At 41.3% G+C, this 23054-nt stretch overlaps 3 protein-coding genes across 5 annotated transcripts in view; 2 read left to right on the forward strand and 1 right to left on the reverse strand.

Annotated features, from left to right (window-relative positions):
* Positions 1–787: 787 nt before the first annotated feature.
* Positions 788–2746, forward strand: klf17 (Kruppel like factor 17). Its single transcript, XM_061797230.1, has 3 exons — positions 788–954; positions 1025–1910; positions 1988–2746. Exons 1-3 carry the CDS (start codon positions 886–888, stop codon positions 2161–2163), a joined length of 1131 nt encoding a protein of 376 aa, XP_061653214.1. The 5' UTR covers positions 788–885; the 3' UTR covers positions 2164–2746.
* A 915-nt stretch (positions 2747–3661) lies between these two features.
* On the reverse strand, positions 3662–9747 carry ppp1r35 (protein phosphatase 1, regulatory subunit 35). The gene is made up of 6 exons (XM_061798371.1): positions 9487–9747; positions 7996–8206; positions 7712–7850; positions 7091–7212; positions 6914–7004; positions 3662–4125 (listed from the first exon to the last, which is right to left on the reverse strand). Exons 2-6 carry the CDS (start codon positions 8176–8178, stop codon positions 3821–3823), a joined length of 840 nt encoding a protein of 279 aa, XP_061654355.1. The 5' UTR covers positions 8179–8206; positions 9487–9747; the 3' UTR covers positions 3662–3820.
* Positions 9748–19080: 9333 nt separating this feature from the next.
* Positions 19081–23054, forward strand: part of slc6a9 (solute carrier family 6 member 9) — a 55563-nt gene continuing 51589 nt past the window's right edge. For 2 of the 3 annotated variants that reach the window (XM_061797631.1, XM_061797633.1), the window contains exons 1-2: positions 19090–19169; positions 20468–20751. In XM_061797631.1, the coding sequence (XP_061653615.1) occupies positions 20722–20751 (30 nt within the window). In that variant the 5' untranslated portion in view covers positions 19090–19169; positions 20468–20721. Of the gene's footprint in view, positions 19170–19870; positions 19976–20467; positions 20752–23054 lie in introns of all 3 variants that reach the window. The other variant, XM_061797632.1, reaches the window with a different exon arrangement.

The following is a 23054-nucleotide window of genomic DNA, read 5'->3' on the forward strand; positions in this document are numbered from 1 at the left end:
TTGACTTGACTTGACATGGTAGGGAAAAGCTCCAGGGGCCAGACAACTCCTAGGGAGGGAAATAAATTACTTTTCTTGACACTTTTCTATTAGTAACTTGTTTTTGCACTGAATATTGAATTTGGTTTTGATACATTGAATCTATCTATGCATGTATATGTTATTATAAATACACACAAATGTCTGTAAAATGTCAATCAAAAGTGGGTCTGAAACTTAAAAAAAAAAATAATAATATATATATATATATATATAAATCAACTTTTGATCATTGAGAGAAACATGCCGATGAACGAGTCGTTTCGATGGGCCTCTCACAAATCGCACATTTGCGGATCAATTCCGGACAAATGAATGGTGCCGCGTGAGAGATTAAATTAGGGTTCGAGCGAGGACGGGTGCCGGGAGCTGTAAAACGGGGGGGGGGGGGGGGGGGGGGGGAGCAGTTGCCATCATTTTGAAGATGCGCCATCATTCAATGCCGTTTGCATGTGCACACAGTTGAAATAATGTGAGAGACAGAAACCACTGCATCATGTTTGCAGCATATTGAAGGTTCCCGCGAGTGAGTAAAACCACAACTGGAATGCGTTTTGAAATGCGAATCAACCGCTGAATGGCTTCAATGTTGACGGAATGAAATTTGGGAGAATTTAGCTGCGTGCATGGCACGTGATGCGTGGGCGTTGATGGAAGGCAGGGGTGGGGGGGGAGGGTGCCACGCCCCCCCCCCCCCACCCCGCCCCCCCCAAGGTACTTATAAGACATCTCCCCTGGCATCCTTGAACCCGAAGCACTCCGTGGACAGAGGGGAAACTCTCTGCTGGTTTTTCCACTGCTCCTTTATTCTTCTCCAGTGGTTTGGTCTGATTTGCGCCGGTCTGCATGGCTTTGACTGACATGGCGCGGCCCACCTCCGGCGCCGCATCGTGTCCGTGTCTCCAGCCGTTTCACGTGAGTATTCCACATTTCCGCAAACTTGTAAGACTCGCGACTTAACGCCGGCGGCGGTGTTGTTCCGCAGCGGTGTCAAGATGAACGCGCCGCAGACATCCAAGTGGAGTTCAGCATCGTCCAGTCTCCGCTTTTGTCGTCCAAAGACGACGACGAGCTGGGCAGGTTCGTGGACCTCGAGTTCATCTTGTCGAACAGCCTGGGTTCGGACGCGGTGAGCGGCAGCGGGCGCACGTGCGCCTACGCCCTGCCCGAGTCCCCGGAGAGCTGCGCCGACCGCTCCTCCCCGCAGGAGCTCCACGGCTACCACGGCGCGGTCCGCTTCACGGAACCCGACCCCTTGCGCGGTCTCATGGCGGAACTTCTCGCCCCTGACGTCAACTACGCGCCCGAGAGCGAGAGCGAGAGCTCGGCGGGAGACGGCCGAGAGTACACCCAACTGGGTGCGCTCGATCCGGCCACGCGCGCCGCCAGTTTGGCTCACTACAAAATGAAAACCGAGTCCAGCGGCCAGTCGTGTATGTTGGCCGGCGGGGACTCGACGGGGGGCCGCCCATTCATGCAACAGCAGAACGCGACCGCTGGGTTCGATCCGGGGCGCGCGGACTGTCATCTGGCGCACCTGGCGCACCTGGCGCATCTGGAGCGCACGCGTCATCAGCTCCAAAGCAGCTACGCCGGCAGCCCTTACCGTTACGCGCAGCACGACGTGCCCGCGCGCTTCCACGGACACCACGGCGCGCACGCAGACGTGCGGCGGCTCATGCTCACGCCGCCGTCGTCGCCGTCTCTTTTGGATTTGTACGCGCAAGACGAGGCGGGCGGCGCGAAGCAGAAGCGAGGGCGCAGGTCGTGGGCGCGAAAGCGCGCCGCCACACACAGCTGCGAATTCCCGGGATGTGGCAAAACGTACACAAAGAGCTCGCACCTCAAAGCGCACATGAGGACGCATACAGGTGAGCGCCGCCATTGTTAAGCACCCGAATATCTCGGCGTGGTCCAAATATATGCTCCTGTCGCCCCCCTCCCTCAGGTGAGAAACCCTACCACTGCAACTGGGAAGGCTGCGGCTGGAAGTTTGCCAGGTCGGACGAGCTGACGCGTCACTTTCGCAAGCACACTGGACACAGGCCGTTCCAGTGCCACCTGTGCGAGAGGGCCTTCTCCCGCTCCGACCACCTGGCCCTGCACATGAAGCGGCACATGTAGACACCGCGGCAGGGAGGTCCTCGTCGCCTCCGCAAAGCCTTGTACATATATACATATATATATATGTGTATATATATATATGTATATATATATGTATATACCTGTGCATACATTGAGCTAAATAACTTTAGCACGTCTTCAATAAGTTATTGACTCTTGCTGAAGGCCTGCACGTTGGGCAGGACCCAGAATGCTGCACCTATGTGGTTTTTTTGTTTGTTTGTTTTTGTTATTTTACCCTTTAAAGTGTACACCGGTGTCTTTGATACTGCTTAATTTGTATATATTTCTGTACTTTTTTTTTTTTTTTTTACTCCCAATTTTCTTACGTTGGCAAAAGTGAGAAATGTCAAATTATATCTATTTTTTTTCCATTTTTTTTTTTGTGACGGTATGAGTGATTCTGATTCCAAAGCAAAAATGAAGTGCAATCACTTAAGATCGCAGGACAACTATTATTATTATTTTTATGATGATTATTTTTTAATGAAATTATATATTTGAAGTGAAGAAATGCATTTTTACAATTTTCTTGAATGAAATTTGTACTTCAGGGATCTAAAATAAAAGTAGTTTAAAACATTGTCAGTGTGCACTTTTCATTTCCACCCGCAGGTATCTGCGACTGTGTTATTCCCCTCAGCAATGTCCGCCAGTTCTGAATTAGTTTCAGCTATATTTGTGAGTTACTAAACCTAATTATGACACAATATCAGAAAATGTGTCTTGCGAGAGAACGCGTTGAATGCTTGTGGAAGACTGCCGTCTGGCGGCCAGGGCTATAACTGCATGGATAGTGCTTTAAACCAGTGATCAGTTGTCACCCTGTTTTTTTTTTTTTTTTTTTCCAGATTAGACCAAGAATTTTTGGACGACGAAAAGGTAACAAGTCTATTTTGACAATGTAAGGAGTAGAACGTACATATGTGTTTTCAAATGTAGGAAACAAAAGTAAAAAGGTGTCAACATAACAGCTGCTTGAATGAAGGCCAGAAACAGTGCGTATAAAAAGTTTTGAAGTAAGGTTTGTGCAAAGGCGTGAGAGTACTTCGTCACACGGCACAGGAATGCACGCTCGGTTTCCGCTATTTTTACTTTGCAATTTTTTTTTTAGTAGTTTATAATAGTTAGGGAACTCTGTCATGAAGCCAAGTCCTCCTGTAGTCACATGACTTTAGGATTCGCGTGAGTGTACTAACGCTGTTCTTTTACTAGACCCACCTTTCAGTTCCTGAGCCTAGACCTAACCATGAGCCAAACCTAAAATTGGGTTATGATTGATATGAAACTCAAAAGTGCATTTCCACAACTAACGAACGGACTTTTGCCTTCCAAAATAGCAACTTGTCATCTCTGAGTCAGTGTTACAGAGTACTTGTTTGATGATTTGACATCACCTAGCTACAGTAGGTATGTAATAGGTGGTAGAGCTCTTCAGTTTAGTATGGATATATGGGTATCACATGATCCGAAAAAAAAAAAACATTGTACTATTACAAAAACATATAAAAATACTTTATTGAAATACTACGAGTCCAGGGTGTACTTCTTGCCCAAAGTCAGTTGAGAGGCTTCAGCTTGCCCGTGACCCTAATGAGGACAAGCTCGATAGCAAAGCATCTTGACTTTTGACATCACATTGTGAAGAAACGGTGTGTTATGGGGTGGCTTCCCAACGACGCCGTCGTCTGTAAAGGTCAAATGTCGAGGAGGCAGGGCGAGGGGCTGGGATAGGGTTGCCATTGACTGGCTCCTCCTCCACAGGGAGGGGCTTCTGTCTAAACAAGTCAGAGGTCAAAAAGATAAGGGGGGAGGGGCTTTCTGCTCCTTGGTTGTCAACGCTTCGTGGCGGTGGGGCCAGAAGCAGCCTGTCCTTAACGGCTTGGCTTATCAGCTGACTCTCAGGCACATCCACGCTGACCAATGAGGTGAAAAGGGTCTGAGACCGAGAGACGTTGATTCCTGTGAAAAGAGTGCAGACATTTGAGAAGTGACGTTGGACAGAAAATTGGGACGGAAGGAGAGGAAGGCAACACGAGGAATCCACAGATTAATTCAGTCTCCTTCAAAACTTTAAAGGCTGATTAATACTTAAAGACCCTGTAAGGTGAATTCAGACTTTTTTTTCCCAAAGTACATTATACGTTTGAAGAACATTGCTGAAAACGTGCAAAGACAGAACTGGGCAGTACTTACATGTAGAGAAACAGCGTTAAATAGTTTTTCACCATTTCAGTTTTCCTGATTTTTTCGTGGGCGTGGCTGAAATGGCGCCAAATTATGCAATGGGACATCGAGCATGACTCTCCCCCATTATATAAGAACTGATTGCTTTTGTTCACGTCAATGGCTATCTGATGCAATTGTGAGCTACTTGGCGCATTTCTCCCACTACAGCATGCAGCTAGCTAGCTAGCTATGGCTGCACCCTTCAAAAGGCATTTTCCCCGGATGCCACAATTTACAGAAGCGCTTGTGTCGTAATGTGAATTCCCAAGTGTTATGTATTTTGTGTTATTCAGGCTACCACAGTCGGTTGAAAGGTAAAACGTGGGTATACACTGTAACCAGCTCAAATGCTCAAATGTCTGACATTAGTGTGAACCACAGGCTGAACAACATGTGCCGCTGCGTTTGGTTCACTTTTGCTGGATTGTCTCTGTGTTATGTGCACACATCGAGACAACACCAAGCAAGGCGGTAGGCCTGTGCAATTAATTGAATTTTAATGGCGATTGCGATTTTGGCTGCCACGCTTAAATGAGGATCGTCTGTGATTTTTTTGACATTGAAACTTAGGGGACTGCTGCATATGAAAAGTGCTTCATTTGCAGTCAGCCTGGCAACAGGGGGCGAACGGCGTGGTTAAGGCTTCACTATGAGCCATACCCCGTGTTCCAAGGCCAACTTCAAAATAAAAGTTGAAAATGGTATTGATGTCCAATGTAGTCATATATGAAGCTTTTATTTTGCAGTTGACCCTTGCAGCACATTGGCAGAGAGGCCGCGTGTCACGATAAGACACTATTAACAATCGTTGTAGCGGCTGCCTTGACTTCAACTTTTCGGCTGGCCGAATATTGATCAAAATAATCGTGATTCTTATTTTGTCCATAATTGTGCAGACCTACAAGGCGGTGACGTATTGGGACAAGCCTGCCGCCCTTCCACAGCCCCCCCCCCCCCCCCCCCCCCCCCCAACCTGTTAGCCCACGAGGTAACTGGTGCCTAGCGCCACTTGTAGATGAAAAAGTCCAGCCACAGGAGCCATTAAGTGGAAGAATGACAGACGAATGAATTAGTGATACGCTGTTAAATAAATTGTAGAAGTTATCATTTATTTGCTTAGCTTGCATTAGTATAATGGACGATTTTAGATGTCTCGCCTTCAAAAAGAAGACTCAGCATCATCCGATGGAAGGGCGCCTGGACCAATGACGTGATCGGATGTGGTCAGGTCGTGACAGGTGTTGGTCCAATATTATGTGTTGTGTCTTATTGCTTAGAATACTAAGTCTGGAAAAAACCCTCTTATTATCAAATATTTTGTGTTGTGTCTTATTGCTTAGAACATTATGATTTGTAAATCCCTCCTATTTCAAATAAATGCAGGAGCGAGGGGGGAGATTGTTTAGAGCGTGTTGAGAGACTGTGATCTGAACAATCTCCCATACGCCCTCCTCATGAGAAAAAGAAACCAGTGTCTTCATTCCTTTTGTGTCTATTTTTTATAATGTTGGGTAAGATAAATCCAACATACGCCGAAATAAAAATTCTAGACCGAAAACGAAAATGAGGAAACCAAGAACAAAAACTGAAATGATTAGAAAAATTGCATGACTATGACTCCAAGAGCTGCCAACCTACAGAAATTAACTTTCAGAACAATTTGTCTCAATTTCCATATTTTTAAAATTTGGTCAAGACCAACTGGAAACTTGATATAATATAATGATGATAAAATCTTGATAATATATATATATATATCAGTGGCATAAAAAAAATTTCTGGGCCTAATCACTAATCACCGATCAGCGAGTTTAAAAAAAAACAATAATCGATCCAATCACAAGATGGAGGAATGTGTCTATTTAAATGACCTGCTCATTAACTCTATATACTTGTGTACTTAATTGCTCCAAAAATTTGATTTACAATAAATAATGTATCTTTGTTCCGCTATTTATGCCAGTGAGGCATAGTGACAGACAGAACAAATGGTCTCCTATTAGATGGCAGGAAGTAAATACAGAAATTAACGTGTCCACCTTTTGTGAAATTTTTTTTTGTTGGTGTGCCGTGAGATTTTTCCAATCGTGTATTCTACTCAGTCAAGTCAAACCAACATTACAACATGACAAAATAATGGCTGCTAACTTACTGTAATTAAGCGACGCGCCCTTTAAAAAGAAATGTTAAATAAATATAGTGTACACAACCGTGCATTGGCCACAGTTTTTGCCTGTGTGATCACAACATCCGTGTTGTTACTGCGACAAAAGTATTTCGTTTGAAAACCAAAAATGCACAAAGATTTTCAATGACCAAATTTCCGGTGCATCCCTAATGCCAATGTATTTAATTGTCAGTTGAGCGGCTTGATTTCTCAGGATTTTTAAGCCCCATTTCATATACTTGGCATTGTCTTTATTCATTCAAATTTCACAGGCTTGTTAACAACACTCTTCTCTCCGGTGTGTCATATTTATAAGACATCTTTGTTTTCACTTTAATAAAACACTCAGGTTACCTTGTATCGCTCTGTAGTTTATCTGTTTTTTTGTTTGCTCCACTTTCTGTAATGTCTCCTGAATGGCTTTCTGGGTGTTAAACTCCGCCCCCTGGGAACAAATAAAAATGGAAATATTGTATGCTAAACATATTTAAATGGTAAACACATGTTCTTTTTATTGATCACAAAATAAACCTGCAACGCCAAGAGCTCTGCCTTTACGGCCAAGGTGCTGTTGAGCTCAACCTCCTCAAGACTGTCTGGATGGTCATTGGACACTGCAGCCGTTAGCTCCGCCCTCCGGGTCAGGGCGCCATCTATCAGAGGAGAAGTGGTCTTCGCTAGAATTTCAGGAAAGTACTGGCCTTGCACATGTTTACACATGCCCATGCACATGGCTGCTCACACTAGGCAAGTGGTTTTCAAACCTTTTACACCGTGAATCACCTCAAGAAATACTTTAATCATTTCCATGTACCACCACAATGAACAACATTAAAATACTGCAGCGTAGTAGGCCCAAGTGTTCATCTAAAAGTAGGCAGTGGTTTTACATGTCATATTAATGTAAACAACTGTAACATGGCTTGCACATTTTGACGTTGCAATTTATTTGTAAGCCTGCGATTCATATTGCGATGTAACATCATAGGTAGCGTACATTTGTTGTTTCCTGATTTGTTTTTACGTGACAGTTTCTTTGCTATGTGACAAACTATTCACAGTAGGATTGCGACTGGTGGAATGATGGGCTTGCCACAGGAGAATGAGTACACTTGAATATAGGACAAAAACGAAAACATGGGAGTCACTCACTATTTAGCTTCTGGTTCCCATGGTGATTATCTCTCCACCTCCTCTGACAGTTGGTTGGTTGTTGAGGAGGTGCGTCACTGTTCAGTGGGATTTGCGGCTCAGGTGTTACTTTCACGACCACAGGCTCTTTAAAACACACCTGTTGAGGGCAATGGTTGTTCACAAAAGTTATAGACTGTTTTGGAATCAGTCTCATTGATTGAAGTTCACATTTTGTTTGAAAACATAGCTAACAAAAGTCATCAGTTCCGAATTAACGCTGCATAATGCTGTTAACAGGTCACCTTTTTGTTTGTCTTTCTTCGTGTCTGTTCGTTCGTGTGTCGCTTTGGTTGCGCGGGGGCAGGACTGACTACGACAGACAGGTCAAGTTCAGGACAAAGTGTCAGCACAAATGAGGAGGAGACGGGGATGGGGGCCACAGATGGAGAGGGGGGAGGTGAGAGGAAGGAGACTGAGCCTTCCATCCTGACGGCGAAATGCAGTGGAGTACCCCTTGAAAATTGTGGGGGGGAATAAAAAATCATTAGGAAACGGTGAAGTTCATCAAAGCAGCTGTGGCATGATCTTTTGCATGTATGCGGGATAGGTGACTTTTTCCGATGTTAAGATCTCATATGGAGCTCGTACACCTCAGTTGGATATTGTTAGGTTGGTCTTATAACTCGGTTGAACAACTCTTCATTCATGTCAATCCACATGGCCGGAGCAAACAACATGTCAGATGACAACCAAAACCATACAGTGGCTCCTCGGCTAATGACAGAGTTCTGCACATATGGCAACGGTGTAATGAGAGGTTTTGGAGGATGTAAGTCGGAATAACGATAACGTAGTAATACTAAAGTCATAATGAAAATAATGTTTTGACTCACTTAAAGGTAAAAGCTTATTACGAGATAAAAGCCAAGAGGGAGCAGAAATGACACATTGCAGAATACAACATTCATACAATAAATTAAAAAAAAAGAACAAATAACAGTGATATTAAAATGTATGGTAACAGTGATATTAAAATGTATGGTATCTGATTTAAAAACAGTGACAGAGCCCAAATGCTTTCGAGTACATACATGGTGGGTTTTTTATTCATTCAAATTTGGCATGCGTTAAGAAATTTCTGGGGCCTCTTTAGCAGGTTAATGATTCCATACGTAGGGGTCAAATGTTTAAGATTTGTTTAGGTGCAGTTTTGGCGAACTGAGCCTAATTATATTTTTTTATTATTATTTATCTAAGACACTTTAGTTATTGTTCTACATTACAATGCCAATGTTCGATGTTCTTTAGAATTGAAAGTTAACTGCTCTTAAAAAGAATGTACTTGAATTATTATGCTCCATCAATATATATCAGGGGAATAAAAATACAATTATATATATATATATATATATATATATATATATAAAGAATTTGCTATTGTGAAAATAATATATTGAGAGTGCGCAAGAGCAACTGATAACACAAAAATTTGCAATATAGCGGGACCGACTCGTTGTTCCAGGGCCAGGACTCATTGTTTCCTGACATGTGCATCCTGAGTGTCCGTGAACGCCGCGCCCCGTACGGGTCCTCGAAATGTATGAGGGTCGTAAAGCGAGGACCTCCCGGAACATGTCCACACAGTGGTAACGACCATATTTATCGAAGACGTCAATAACACAACCGACAGTATGTCACTCATGTGACAAACGCACCAACCAAACAACGGAATCGGTGAACGAGCTAACGCGACATCAAAATCAATCAATCCGTCAGCTGTTAGTGAAGCTTACTTGAGCAGAGCAGCGTCTCTACCCGAGTTCGAGTGGAATCACAAACAAACATCCGGGGCACAGTTTGTATTTCCTGTGTTGATTTCAATGTAGTTATTGACAAATTACCGCCAGTCTGCCACCTATCAAAGCTGACAGGGGCATGTCCAATAATAGTAGACGTTTTTTTTTTGTTCCGGGAATGAAAAGTTTCGTTTTTCAGTCAATTTTCCCTCCGTTGTGGGTGCGCCTTCCAAAAGCATTTCCAGTTCCGGGTTCTGATTTCACCAAATGTCACAGCGACACCTGGTGGTGGGTCTTTTTCAGCGCGTGCAATGAATGATTTTTCTACCGTACACACCAACATGAGGTGTTTCCCTTTCTTTTCGGTTTGAATGGGGCAATATATTTGAATCAATCAGATCTTTTATTTGGTTTTGGTTTTATGCAAAACGGTCACTTGTCATTCAACGACGCCGACCCTAATGTGAACCCCGTTGGACACAACCACCAGAGACTTCAACAGTTTTCACAGCCGCGGCCGCCATGCTAGAGGCCGCCGCATTGTTTTGTTCCGGTGTTTACTTGAGTGAACCTTTTTATTGCTCAGTTTTTCTCAATATCTTTATGTCTCAAAAGTATTCTGTCAATTGACTGTCTGTTGTCGTACGAGAGCGGCCGGCCCCAACTTTGCCATTGTGTTGTGTCCCTGCCACTACATCCAAAGTTTCTCGATACACTGTCAACGTTTTAGCAGCTCATCTAAGGGTGATTTGCAAAGTTTAGAACATCGCTGATATGAACTGACGAGGCAGTTGTTCTTTAACTCTTGCACAATTCCCAATCATACTTTTACAACATTCAAATTAAAAAAAAGAAGTGACTTTAATTTAGCTCAAAAGACTTTACATAGGGTATTATTAATTTTGCCGTGTACTCATAAATTGGCAATAACAAATCCACAATATGATTTATATCAGCATACACAGTACAACGCACAGCCAGTGAATAGTATCAACAGATTGTATTGTGCTGTTATTGTATTCTTTAGTTAAAAAATAGCTGCGACAGAAAGGGCTCGAAAAAATAAAATACATCATCAATATTGAATTGGCTTTCTTATTATATACTGTATTTTGGTTTCTTTACAGCAAGCTGCATGCACACAGATTGTACATGCAGGTCCACCTCAATAAATTAGAATATAATGGAAAACATCATTGAATTCAATAGTACTATTCCAAAAGTGAAACTTACTTAGCATAGTATAACAATTCACTGTACACACATAGTGAAATATTTCATGATTCATTTAAAAAAAAAATCTTTTGATGATTATAGCTTAGAGCCAACGCCAAAAACACCATCGTGGGAAAAGAGTTAATATTCCATAAGACACAATCAAGATGTTTTTCAAATAGAAATAATGTAGGAATTGGAATTGGAATTGGAATTGTTTGAGTAATTGTATTGCATGACTGTATTCTGTTATTTCACCACAAGATGTCCACCTTGGTTCAGCTGAACATGTCAGCAATTTTACAATGATTTTACGATGATTTTTTATTTTCTTTGCAAAAACATACACGCGCACAACACACAAACATCTCCTTGCATGTTCACAAAAGAATGAACGATGCTCGAACACGTGTACGCCACACAATTAAGTGGCATCGGCTATAATATTAATTGTAGTTTTTTTGTTTGTTTGTTTGTTTTTTTTTTAACCAAAAATTCACATACAATGCAGTTCATTTCAATATGGGCAACTCGCCTAATTGGTTTGGCACGCCAATCAGCATACTGATATTTGAGGACCACAACTGTTATGGCAGGAATGGTTGACCTGTTTCAGGAACAAAAGTCATGTTGATAAAAAAAAACATCAAAATTAAACAGTGACATTAACAACTGTCGCATGATGCAGCAATACTGTTTTTCTCAAAAGAAAGAAAATACTGTATGTCATTTGCTTTTGGAATTAATTTACTTCCTGCATCTATTATTGCGTTTTCCTTGAGAGATGTATAGTATGATGCATTAAATTCGACAAACAAATTTCATAGGAAAATGCGGGGGGAAACCCTTTAAAATAATATCAACAAAATAAAACAATACTTCACCTGCTTATTAAAAAATTCTAGCTTGTGGGAAGAAGTGAAAGTAGTGGGTTAATTGTATGGTCGGGTTCTCAATCTTTGCTTCTACGGTAATTGCTAATTATTATTACATGTTAATTAGGGGCGATAATCTCTCACCCCCCATGGTTCAATTCAATTATGATTCAGACGGCTACTATGACTGATTATCAAATGCATCTTCATGCGTTTGAATCCATACATACTGTATTATTTATTCCTTTCATCTTTTTTCCTGACATACTACTCTTACAACAGTGTTTGTAATGACCCATATTTCCATGATGATAAAAAAAAAAAGGATACATTTACTTCTATTGCATAACATCAAAACAAAAGGAAAGTACATATAAATATTTAACAACAAATATTTCTCATCATAGCAAAAAGCCAAATAGTTTTTCCTATCATGCATATTGCACTTATTGGCCACAAACTTGACAACGGTTTCAATAATAAATCTTATCGTGATTAATTTTAATTGGGCTCTGTCGCAGTCTTATCGCACACAATCAATTACAAAGGGATTGTGCCGAGGCGCTCCGTGACGTTACGTCACTGACGTGCGAGGTGGTCGCCTTCTTCAGAGCCAGAGTCACACAGACCTGAAAGTCAAGTTGCATCCATCCATTTTCTGTACCGCTTAATCTGGGACCGTGGGTATTAAATATAGTGCCATATCATATGTAAATGTGTTTTGGTGTGACAAATAAACCCCTTGAATAAACAGCTTTCTAAAACGCTTGAGTTGCACAATTTGTTCCCTCCAAACATGCTGGAGCCTATACCAGCTAATTGTGGGCGGGAGTCAGGGTACACCCTGAACTGGTCGCCGGAAAACCGCAGGGCACATATAAACAAAACAAGCATTCGCAGTCACATTCACATCTATGGGCAATTTAGAGTCTTCAATTGCAAACTCCACACAGGCGAGGCCGGGATTTGAACCCCGGCCCTCAGAACTGCGAGGCAGATGCGCTAGCCAGTTACTACCGTGCCTCCCAAAGTCAAGTTAAATGTCATAATTTCTAGTTTACCATTTTTGGGTTTTGCATCACGGTGTAGACAGACTTAAGTTTCAATGGTGGATTGAACGGTAGCTTCACAGTTAAAATGAACTTTTAGGTTAACTTGTACTAACAAGTTGGTGCGTTAACATTATTATTGACTTGAAAGGGATCTTTAAGCTTCAACAAAATTAATGTAATTTCATTGCTGAAAATAAGTCATTAGAAGACAACATCAATCAGCCTATACGCAATTTGAACAACTTTATACTATTTCATATGATCTTTAGAGTTAAGTTTACGGTTCTTGTCGAATGCTCTCGTTGGGGGCCTCATCTAACCGCTGTACTGAGAGCGAAAGCGTACTTATTTACATTATGTTATGCAGAGAGTATCAGTCAAGCGAATCTAGGTGTATCAACTAGGTTGCTGAACTGGGTGGTCAAAGTAGGGTATGTCAGAAGTTCCACATGCATGAACGGCAGTAGATAAGCACAACCCTAAACCAGATGCACTCCCACCCCCACAAAATCATGATCCACTCAGAAGCTTGCTTGTTTCCTCATTTCATGAACGACTCAGGCAGTAGCACACACGTCGAAAGGCCATGAGCTCACAAAATGAGCAAAAATGCATTGTAGCAGTGCTAATTTACAAGATATTGTTGAGAAAAATGCATACATATCGAGGAAAAAAGGTTCAAAAGGACTCGTTTTTATCAAACTGTACTCTCCTTATGTGTGGAACAAATACAGACCATTCATGATGAAGGTAGGCTTTTTACATTCATTGACTCCCCCCACACCCCACCTCCCATTAACAACTCAAACAAGTAATTTTCGCACCAGTTTTTATTTTACATTTACAATAGCTATTGCAGTAGTAGTGATGTTTTTGTAGGTTTATATTTTTTTATATCATTACATTTCAGCAGTATCATGATAATACAGATAAAGCGGTTAGTTTGGGATTTGGCATTTTTTACTTATTATGACAGTTTCAGAGAAACTTTTATAAATAATAAATGAAGCGAATCTGTGGGTATTTTTAGTAATTATTAATCATAAGTGTTTGAAAATTCACCCACCTGTAGTTGTAGCTGAGACTCATGTTGTTGAATGAGAATATACTGTGGCTCGTTGTGTGTTCCTGGTAAACGACTGCACCCCGGTTCCCTCAAAGATGGAAAATGGACAATAGCTAACAGACTTTGCACATTCAAATGTGCACTGCAAGCTTTTTCCCGACTGTGTTTGTCACAGCCTACACACTTGCTCTAACCTCAGGAGCTTTTGGCGGCAATATGTGAAAGCTCTTTTCTCATCTGTGGAGTCGGCGTAATAGCTGCCCAGACGCAGGCCCATGTGATTCAGCTTGCTTTTGAAAAGGACCTCACTCAAAATGTTCTATCTGAGTGGAAGGAATGCATTGATGAGAAGGGTCGGCGCGGAGAGACGCTGCCTCACGCTATATTGGCACATTTCTCAAAATAGGTTTCAAATGTGTGTTTGTGGTCTGTGTTTGTGTGTGTGTGTTTCATACATCCAACGCTGTTGAGCGTCTTGTTGGTTAAGTTTAACATGACGATGATGTGCGTCAGTGCTTCGTAAATAGAGGAGGGTATAGGATGAGCAAAAATATGTATTGTCTGTAATTGTGCCCCCCACAAATTTTATGTACCCCCATTAAGACAGGTCTGGCGAGGGGTCTGGACACCATATAAACTGGGCACCCATCAATGATCCGGTCGTACAGTCGGGGTCAATGACACAGTCAATAACAATAGCTAATAGGCCCTTTTTTAAAGTTTCACTTTAAAAACACAAAATCTGGTGTGAAGACTTATGGAACCTGAACCGCTTCAGTTGTACAGCCACTGGATTGCTAACCTTCTGAACATTGAGGGGATCATGAACATCGAGGGGATCCATAAAACCAGCTTACGGGGGTCTACTGAAAGAGAAAGATCTCTGGTTACCAAAATTGTGACGACTGCAGCGACAGCCGAGGAAAGGTGATGGTTGGCAATTTCAAGGGTCCTGGGGCAAGCGAAGAAGTGAGGCTCTGGCCTCTTCCTTCCTTCAAAGGAAGTTCCTGGTTCAGGAAAATGGTGGTTGATGACCAAACATGCACTGTAAGAATAATGCCCCTGTGGTCATGCAAGGAAGATAATTACAATTGTACTCGACCCAGTTTAGTTGATTGGAGCTGGAACACAACGAAGAATTGTTTCGAGTTCCTGGTTGAGTTGCTCTTTTTGCTGTTGCATTGTGTAGATGCCTAAAGAGAGATTGGAAGATGCTCCAATTACTAGATAAAACTGAGGAAAGTAGTGGGCCGCTATCAAAGACGACATCAGTGGGATCACCAAGGATTTTGAAGACCACTTTAAGTGTGATTTCCGCTATTTACTTAAAAGATGGGAGTGTCGGCATAAGGCCAAAGTGCGCCATCGCTGAGAAACACTCAACAATGGAAAGGATGACAGTGTGAAGCTTAGATGGATGGCTAGTAATGAAATACAAAGCAATATGGGACAGAGGCCACGGTCTGAGGTTTGAGGAGTCCAACGCGTGCCTTGTGAGATACTGGTTCTGGCTTCAGACCATATAGGAGGCAACACATTTTCGGATATCGGCTAATGTGGAGTATCACCAGAATCCTTGTAGAAGTGCTCTTCTTACATTTTCCGTGTACATATGTAAGTCCCAGAAATGCTGGTATCCATGCTCAAAAATTTAAGTTTAATTTATATTTATATTTTATTAGGATTTTCAAAGAAATCTTCAGTTCTCTGTATAGGCAAAGGCAGGAATTTCACCCCAGCTGACTCTGGGCGAGAGGCGGGGTACACCATGAACTGGTCGTCAGCTAATCTCAGGGCACATATAAACAAACAACCATTCGCAGTCACTTTCACACCTACGGGCAATTTCGAGTTTTCAATTTATATACCATGAAGGTTTTTGTTTTTGGGATGCGGGAGGAAATCGGAGTACCCGCAGAAAACCCACGCAGGCACGGGGAGAACATACAAACTCCACATAGGCGAGGCTGTATTTGAACATGTGTCCTCAGAACTGTGAGGCAGATGTGCTAAGCAGTTGCCACCTCCTTGGCAAAATATGACACCTTTAAACATGTATTAATTTTGTAACCATTTGAATACTGCTGTTTGAGAAGTTTAGGTCACATGAGTTGCGCTGTGGCACGTGTGACTCGAGAATTGGAGTATTTGACGCAGTCAGAAGTCTTGAGCCTAGCGTGCACAGTATTATGAGTTTGTTCAGCAATGACCTACTTGGGCCATATTTGAGTATTTTTTTAAGGAATGAAAAAAATAACACAGCTTCCTGCAAATTGAAAACACAGCAGCATTTTGAATACCGTCATACATTTCCTAAAAATATTGTGATATCATTTTGAGGCTATATTGCCCACCCGCGACTGGGAGTGTTTCTGCTTCGCATGAAATGAAAGCATCACATAGGTGTTGTACCGCCTTCATATAATTGAGGTCACTCCTAAGGTTCTCACTCCAACCATTTGCATACAACCTTGTAATGTAAAATGAGATAGGATATGTAGCCAGTGACATTGATTTTACCTGTGAGAGGAATGCAATGCAATGAAACATCAAAAGTCCATCATCCAGCAGAAAGCCTCCTATCATAATTAGAAAAGCTTATCTGGTTGGTATTTTTTGAGAAGCTCCTCACATCCAATAATAATATCGAAAGGACATTCCAGTCTGAAGACGAAGTCAACTCTGAATCCACCAACAATCAGTCTGGGTCCAATATACGATTCTGTTTTGCTGAGCTGCGTGTGTGAAACAAGTATAACACATATCATGCCACTTTCATTATCATCACACACAAAAGCTCAGTGGCGTACAGTCTTGGACTTCAATAACTTCTCTGCTGGCCTAAAGCACTACAACGTACATTACATTGTATTAAATTATTTCCAACAACCTTTTGTCTTCATGTTATAATGTGTCTTGGCTGCCCAGCTCCTGGTCGTGTGTGGGTTATTTTAGGAATGTATTTTTTTGTCCAATCAGATTTCAGCTTCAATTTGTTGCCATGTCAATATAATCTGCACAGGCCCTTCAATGCCCTAAATGCTGGTCCATGCCACGTACACACAATAGTAACGGCTGTTTCTTTTTCAAACCAATCATATTTGAGATTCAATGAACAGGGCCAACTAGAAAGCTCATCGTGATACTGATATTTTTGTGTCCTTTGATTGGTTGATTACAGCAAAAGCTGAACAGTCAAGCAAATTGCACAACATATCACGCAAAATGGCTGCCGGAACTGCGAATGGTTGTTTGTTCATATGTGCCCTGCGATTGGCTGGCAACCATTTCAGGATGTACCGCCTCTCACCCGAAGATAGCTGGGATAGGCTCCAGCACGCCCACGACCCTGGTGAGGAGAAGTCGTACGGAAAATGGATGGATGGATATTTTCCTTCATGTTATTCCTTCATGTTAGCCTAAAAAAAATTACCACAAGAACACAGCGATGACTACTCCAGGAGAACACAAAGGAACACAGGACAACTTGTAAAGCACTGCATGCCTCCGTTGCCTCAGTTCAGGTCAGTATTAATGACACAACAATAAGGAAGCACTGCTGACAAAAAGAACATAAAGGCTCATCTTACTTCACTTTACTACAACAACAACAACAAAACCTTTGGGAGAATATTCTATGGATTGACGAGACAAAAGTTTAACTTTTTGGTCTCGTTTCATCTGATTTAAATGTAACAAAGCATTTCAGAAAAAGAACATCATTCCAACAGTCAAACATGGTGGTAGTATTTGAAGGTATGGGGCTGCTTTTCTACTTCAGGACCTGAAGCACTTGCTGTGATTGGTGGAAGCATGAATTCTGCTCTTCACCAGAAAATCCTGAAGGACAATGTTCGACAATCAGTTCGTGTCCTCAAGCTGAAGCACATTCTTCACCAGGACAACAATCCGAAACAAACCACCAAGTCAAATTTAGGGCCATCCATCCGGGGGCTGTGTCCGCCGATCACTGTGTCCACCTGCTGTGCCGGAAGGATGCTGCGCTTAGCGGCGGAGTATCTATCAGCAGACGTCGGCTGGATATGGAGTCAGTAATGGGCAACAGCTTGCAGCCCTAACCTCCACCCATGGCTGCTAATGAGTGCCAGCCCTGGCATATCCCTGGCCCCCCAAACTGCAAGGTTTGCCACACTGCTTGACCTTGGTTCCAAACTTGGCATGGTAATAATATATATATATATATTATTATATATTATATAATATATATATTTTATATGAGTAGTCAGATTACAGTTACTTTGATATCAATGCCAATAGTTACTACTGGTAGGTTAATTGAAGACTCTAAATTGCCTGTAGGTGTGAATGTGAGTGCGAATGTTTGTTTCTATGTGCACTGCGATTGGCTGGCGACCAGTTCAGGGTGTAGCCCGCCTCTCGCCCAAAGATAGCTGAGAACTTGGTAGTGTTGTTGTCGTTCTTTTACCTAAATCACATCAACACACAAACTCAGATTTTTGCATTGAAGGTAATACATAAGCAACATATCAACACCTTATACATATGTAATAGTCGGGTCAAATATGCGCTGTGTACCGGGTGATGGTGGAGGTAAGGGCAGGGGGAATGGGCTTGGGATAGACCAATCACGATCATCTTTGCATCTGCAGAGTTGTGAAGAGTGTTGATTATATTTAATTTTAATGTAGTCCCGCTTGAAAGTGGACATTTGTGATGATAGTAATAATTTAGACACGCAGACGGTTCATTTGTGATACTTGTCAATGACATGATGTCATCTTTGGTAGACGTCTCCATGAAGTGACCTCATCGAGGAATGATTGTCTCATTTGCTCCAAACATTCCTACCTCCTGCCACCTCGCTCCTCTGTCAATGTCCTTGCTCCTCAATGGATTTTCTGGTGGGACGAGCTCGCATGAAAACATAGGAGCGAGGAGCAAGGAAGTTGCAAATATAGAAATGAGATGAGCCCATAGAAGAAAGTAGTAGTAGAAGAAGAAATCGTCATTTTGTCAATGGTATATAATATGGTATCCAAACACTCAACACAACCACTTTTATTCATTTGTGTCTGGCACTGTAATTACATTTTTAACATACTGCAATGTTGATGAGAAGTGTTTGGCCTCAGGGAGTGGGAATGAGCGTGATTGGTTGTTTTCAGACACAGCATGATGCTTGCAGTAAGCCATCTACAAAGGTTATCCATTTTATTTTGTATTTTGACGGAAGTAGGATATCAAAATAAAACAAAAACATTCTGTTAATCTTTGTCAACATATATCTCTCAGAGGTAACAAACACATTTGGTCTCCGGGGCAGTTTAGTGTATTGGTAATCTCTTACTGCCACTCCTCCTGGGATTGTCCAATAGACTCGCCTCCACTACACACACATGCTTTGTGTACATAAATATTAGTAGAGTTGGACCAGTTCACTCCTGACTTGTTCTGCGTCGCACCACACACCAGTCAGTTGCTGATGCTGAAGTTTGTATTTTCTATTATTGTCTTCCTTCTTCAAATATTAGAATATTGGATGGCAAGTTGAATGAATGAATACTTGGGTTTGTCTCTGGATATCTTTTGTCACTGCGCGCTGTGTTTTTGTAAGTTGGCTGTCCCAGGGCATTGTTGGGTTCCTGTTAGCGCTGGTGTAGTATTGTATGTACAGTATGTAACATAGAATGGTGACTATATTTGGGCCCTTTATTATGTTTTTGCAGGGACGATTTTAGTACATTGTTAAAAGTTTTTATCTTTCAGTCTGCACTGGAGTCAGAAATGGTAGTAATGGTACAATCCTCACAGTGTAGTGATTTATATTAGCTGATTAGCTTTTCCAATTACCTGTAGAGAGACTATTTCACAAATCATGTTTTCAGTGAACTTTAGAAGCAATTTCTTCAGATTTGCAAAAAGAGCAAAGCAGTAGTGTTTAAATGTTTGTAGTTCTTTTTCAGTTCCAGACAAATGTTTTCATAATCACATTAAACAGCTCATACTGAAGTGGTGTTGATAAATTTCGTTGTTTGTGAAACTTGTTTAATGTGACAACATCCTGATAGTCTTCATCTTTTAAAGCAGGTAATCCTGTGCTAACATTAGTCTTTAATTTATCTTTAACTCTAACTTTAGTCTCACGAAAAAAATATGACTTTATTCTCAAACTATGTTTTTTTTCATTTCAGTGTGGCTCTATAAAAAAAATAAAAAAAAAGTCCCTACAAATCAGGTACTGATTAATTGGCAGTGGAGTTTCATCTGTCTCCAGAAAATGTGGTCCTTTTAAAAAGGTAATTTAACTGTTCTAGACATGTCAAATGTTATTTGAAAGGGACAAAAAACGATGATGCTTGTTTTCAGTGTTATCTTAAATCTTTATTGCTGTTTAGTGGTGGTGGGGAGTTCAATTTATAAACAGCAGCAGTCAGTGGGTAGTCCAAGCGTTTCCTCCAAACTGTTAATCTCATCGCACAAAAGGCCACTTTGTTATTGCAGCTGCTTTGCTAAAAAATGCAAATCTATTACAACATGTTTTTAAAAAAATCAAAATTCTTTCTTAGAGAATTGCTTCCATACCATTTGGTCAAGTGTGGAGTTTTTTTTAACATTTTTTATTTATTTTTAATTCCGTGGTCATTTAATTTAACTAAGCATAAGGTAAAAAAAAAAAGTGTTTGGAAAGTGTTGCCTCAATCTTTTCAACCCACCCCACAATCTGCCCCCCATCCCTCACGCCTCGACTCACCCTATCCCTCTCTGCCTGTCACATGCTCTTTTCACAGCATAGAAAAGTTTCTGGATTAGGGCAGAATTAACACAAAGCGGCGACGCCACTCCAGCTACATTCCCAAACAACACTTGAAGAGGCAGAGGAGGGACAGCGACTGAGAGAGTGACGCGACTGGGTGAAGACACTCGAACGAACGCCACCTCAGAAAAACCTCCAAACTCTTGATAGTAGGGGGCAGACAAGTTCATCTGAGAGAGGGAGGGAGCATCAGAGAGGCAAGGATCTTTGGCCACGAGGTCCTGAAGGATGGAAGAGAAGCAGGTTGCAGGGATCCTGGTGAGTTTGACGATCATATTCATACACACTTTCAAAAGCACTCAACAAATCCCCTCTCCTTTAACATTTTAAAGGTGTATTTTTTTCAATATTTGAAAAGTTCTGGCTTAACTGAAGAAGTGCACATACCATATTATTTCCTTCAACCTATTTAAATTAGGGTAGTTATATTTCAGGGGTGTTTGCTTTTTGCTTCTGATGAGTGATCTGGAGAAGAGGGAAATGTGTTAGTGAAAGGCCTGCGCTGTTGATGAATCTTAAACATACATTTGGGATCAGTGGCGCTCTGGTCACCACTTGCTTGTCCATTCTTTCCCATTTAGTAGCAATGTGATAAGTGGTCGGCATCGTTGTCAAATTTTCTAAAAAACATGAAATGAGCACTTCAAATGTCTCTAAAATTCTCCATAACAAATAAATTCAAGAAGAAAAAACAACATGACCTATTCTTACTGGCCACACTGCTCTTCTCATGAATAAATGCCCATTTGCTGTATTGAAGTTAAGTTTTAAGGACAAGTGACACAGTTTGAAATCAACTTAGAAACCCCTCAGATTTATAGCCTGTACAAGCTTATTGATGGATATTTTTACCTGGAACTTTTCAGCCAATTGGAGAAGGGGTTCCTGAGTCGCAGATGAAAAGAAAGGATTTAGGAGATACCGTATGTTGAGAAATAATGAAATTATACTGTTTTCCTTTAATTTGTCAAGATTGACGAGATTTTTGATAGGCCAAATCATTCCCCAAAAAGACGATTATTTTGGATACCAAAAACTCAGTTTCTCCGGAAACCATCATTGGATTTTCAAAATTCTTGGTGCATTGTATTCAGTTTGAAGTGACCATTACAACCAGACACAACATTTGACAGGCTGTCATTTTCAGGAAATCTTGTCCTGTTACGACATTTAGTCCAAGTCCTCAAGTCCATCTTAAGAAAAAGAAAACTACTAAGCAAGACCTCAGCACTCTTCTGACATTCACACTTATCTGAAGGTTAGCTTTCCTCCATAATGGCATTTTGTCTATTCCTTTCCTTCATTTCTGGCTCCACAACTTCAAACCCTTTTTCTTCAGACGAGAATGTTATCAATCGCTCCTGCATGCTTCTCTCTTTCAGTTCTAAATATTAGGTAGCTGGAGAACAGAAGATAAGGTTTCTGCTTTCAGAGCCATTTGAGAGTGTGAGTGGACAATTGAGCCACAAACTCATGGCATTGTTATAAACTGCTGGATAGCAAATCACTTTGTGTCGAAATCAAAGTGATCTTAAAGTTCCAATAAAGTATTTTGCCCCATTTGGACGACTGCTTTTGGGGAAAAAATAAAAAAGCAAACACGTCATACAGTAAATGCTAATGATTAGAGTTAACAGAGCCGAGTTTACTAAGCTAAGCTAAGATCAGCAGAATTTAAAAATAGCAGTATCTATTCAGTACCAAGTCACACGAAGCTCTTAGTGTTGTAGTTGATGACACATGAATGCATTTGTACAAAGTAAGCTCCGTCCCTATAAACGCCTCTCCCTTATAAACTTCTCATCCCCTCTAGAGTTGAGTACCTGCCATTAGGTAGGGGGTATGAATATGGGAAACATAAATATTGTTCTTCATTTCTATAATCCACATACCCTTCGACACATTGAGATGAAGATACAAAGGTGTAAGTGTGTGTGTGATACACTAATCATTGAATTCGCTCCCAACTAAATGCTTTCATTGTGCCTGACTGTTTTGTTTGCACGCCATCCTAATGTATTTTTGTGAGCAGAGCAAGGGCAGGAGTGTAAAAAAAAAAGTCAAGCTTATCTGTGGAGGTGAACAACACATACAGTATAGATGGTTGTGTAACAACTGTGTGATGTGATTGCAGCTGACAGATGAATTTAATTTGGGTATTATTGTAAACCACATCTCTTACATACGTAGGAGTATTTTAGTGGAAATGCTATGATGCAATGATGTCTTTATCTACAACCCCAATACCAATGAAGTTGGGACGCTGTGTTAAACAAATAAAAACAGAATACAATGATTTGCAAATCATGTCCAACCTATATTTAATAGAATACACTACAAAGACACGATATTTAATGTTCAAACTGATCAACTTGATTGTTTTTAGCAAATAATCATTAACTTAGAAAAAAAAAAAGCTGGGACAGGTGGCAAAAAAGACTGAGAAAGTTGAGGAATGCTCATCAAACACCTGTTTGGAACATCCCACAGGTGAACAGGCTAATTGGGAACAGGTGGGTGCCATGATTGGGTAGAAAAGGAGCTTCCCTGAATTGCTCAGT

This window comes from Phyllopteryx taeniolatus, chromosome 14, assembly GCF_024500385.1.
Source record: "Phyllopteryx taeniolatus isolate TA_2022b chromosome 14, UOR_Ptae_1.2, whole genome shotgun sequence".
NCBI classification, from domain to species: domain Eukaryota; kingdom Metazoa; phylum Chordata; class Actinopteri; order Syngnathiformes; family Syngnathidae; genus Phyllopteryx; species Phyllopteryx taeniolatus.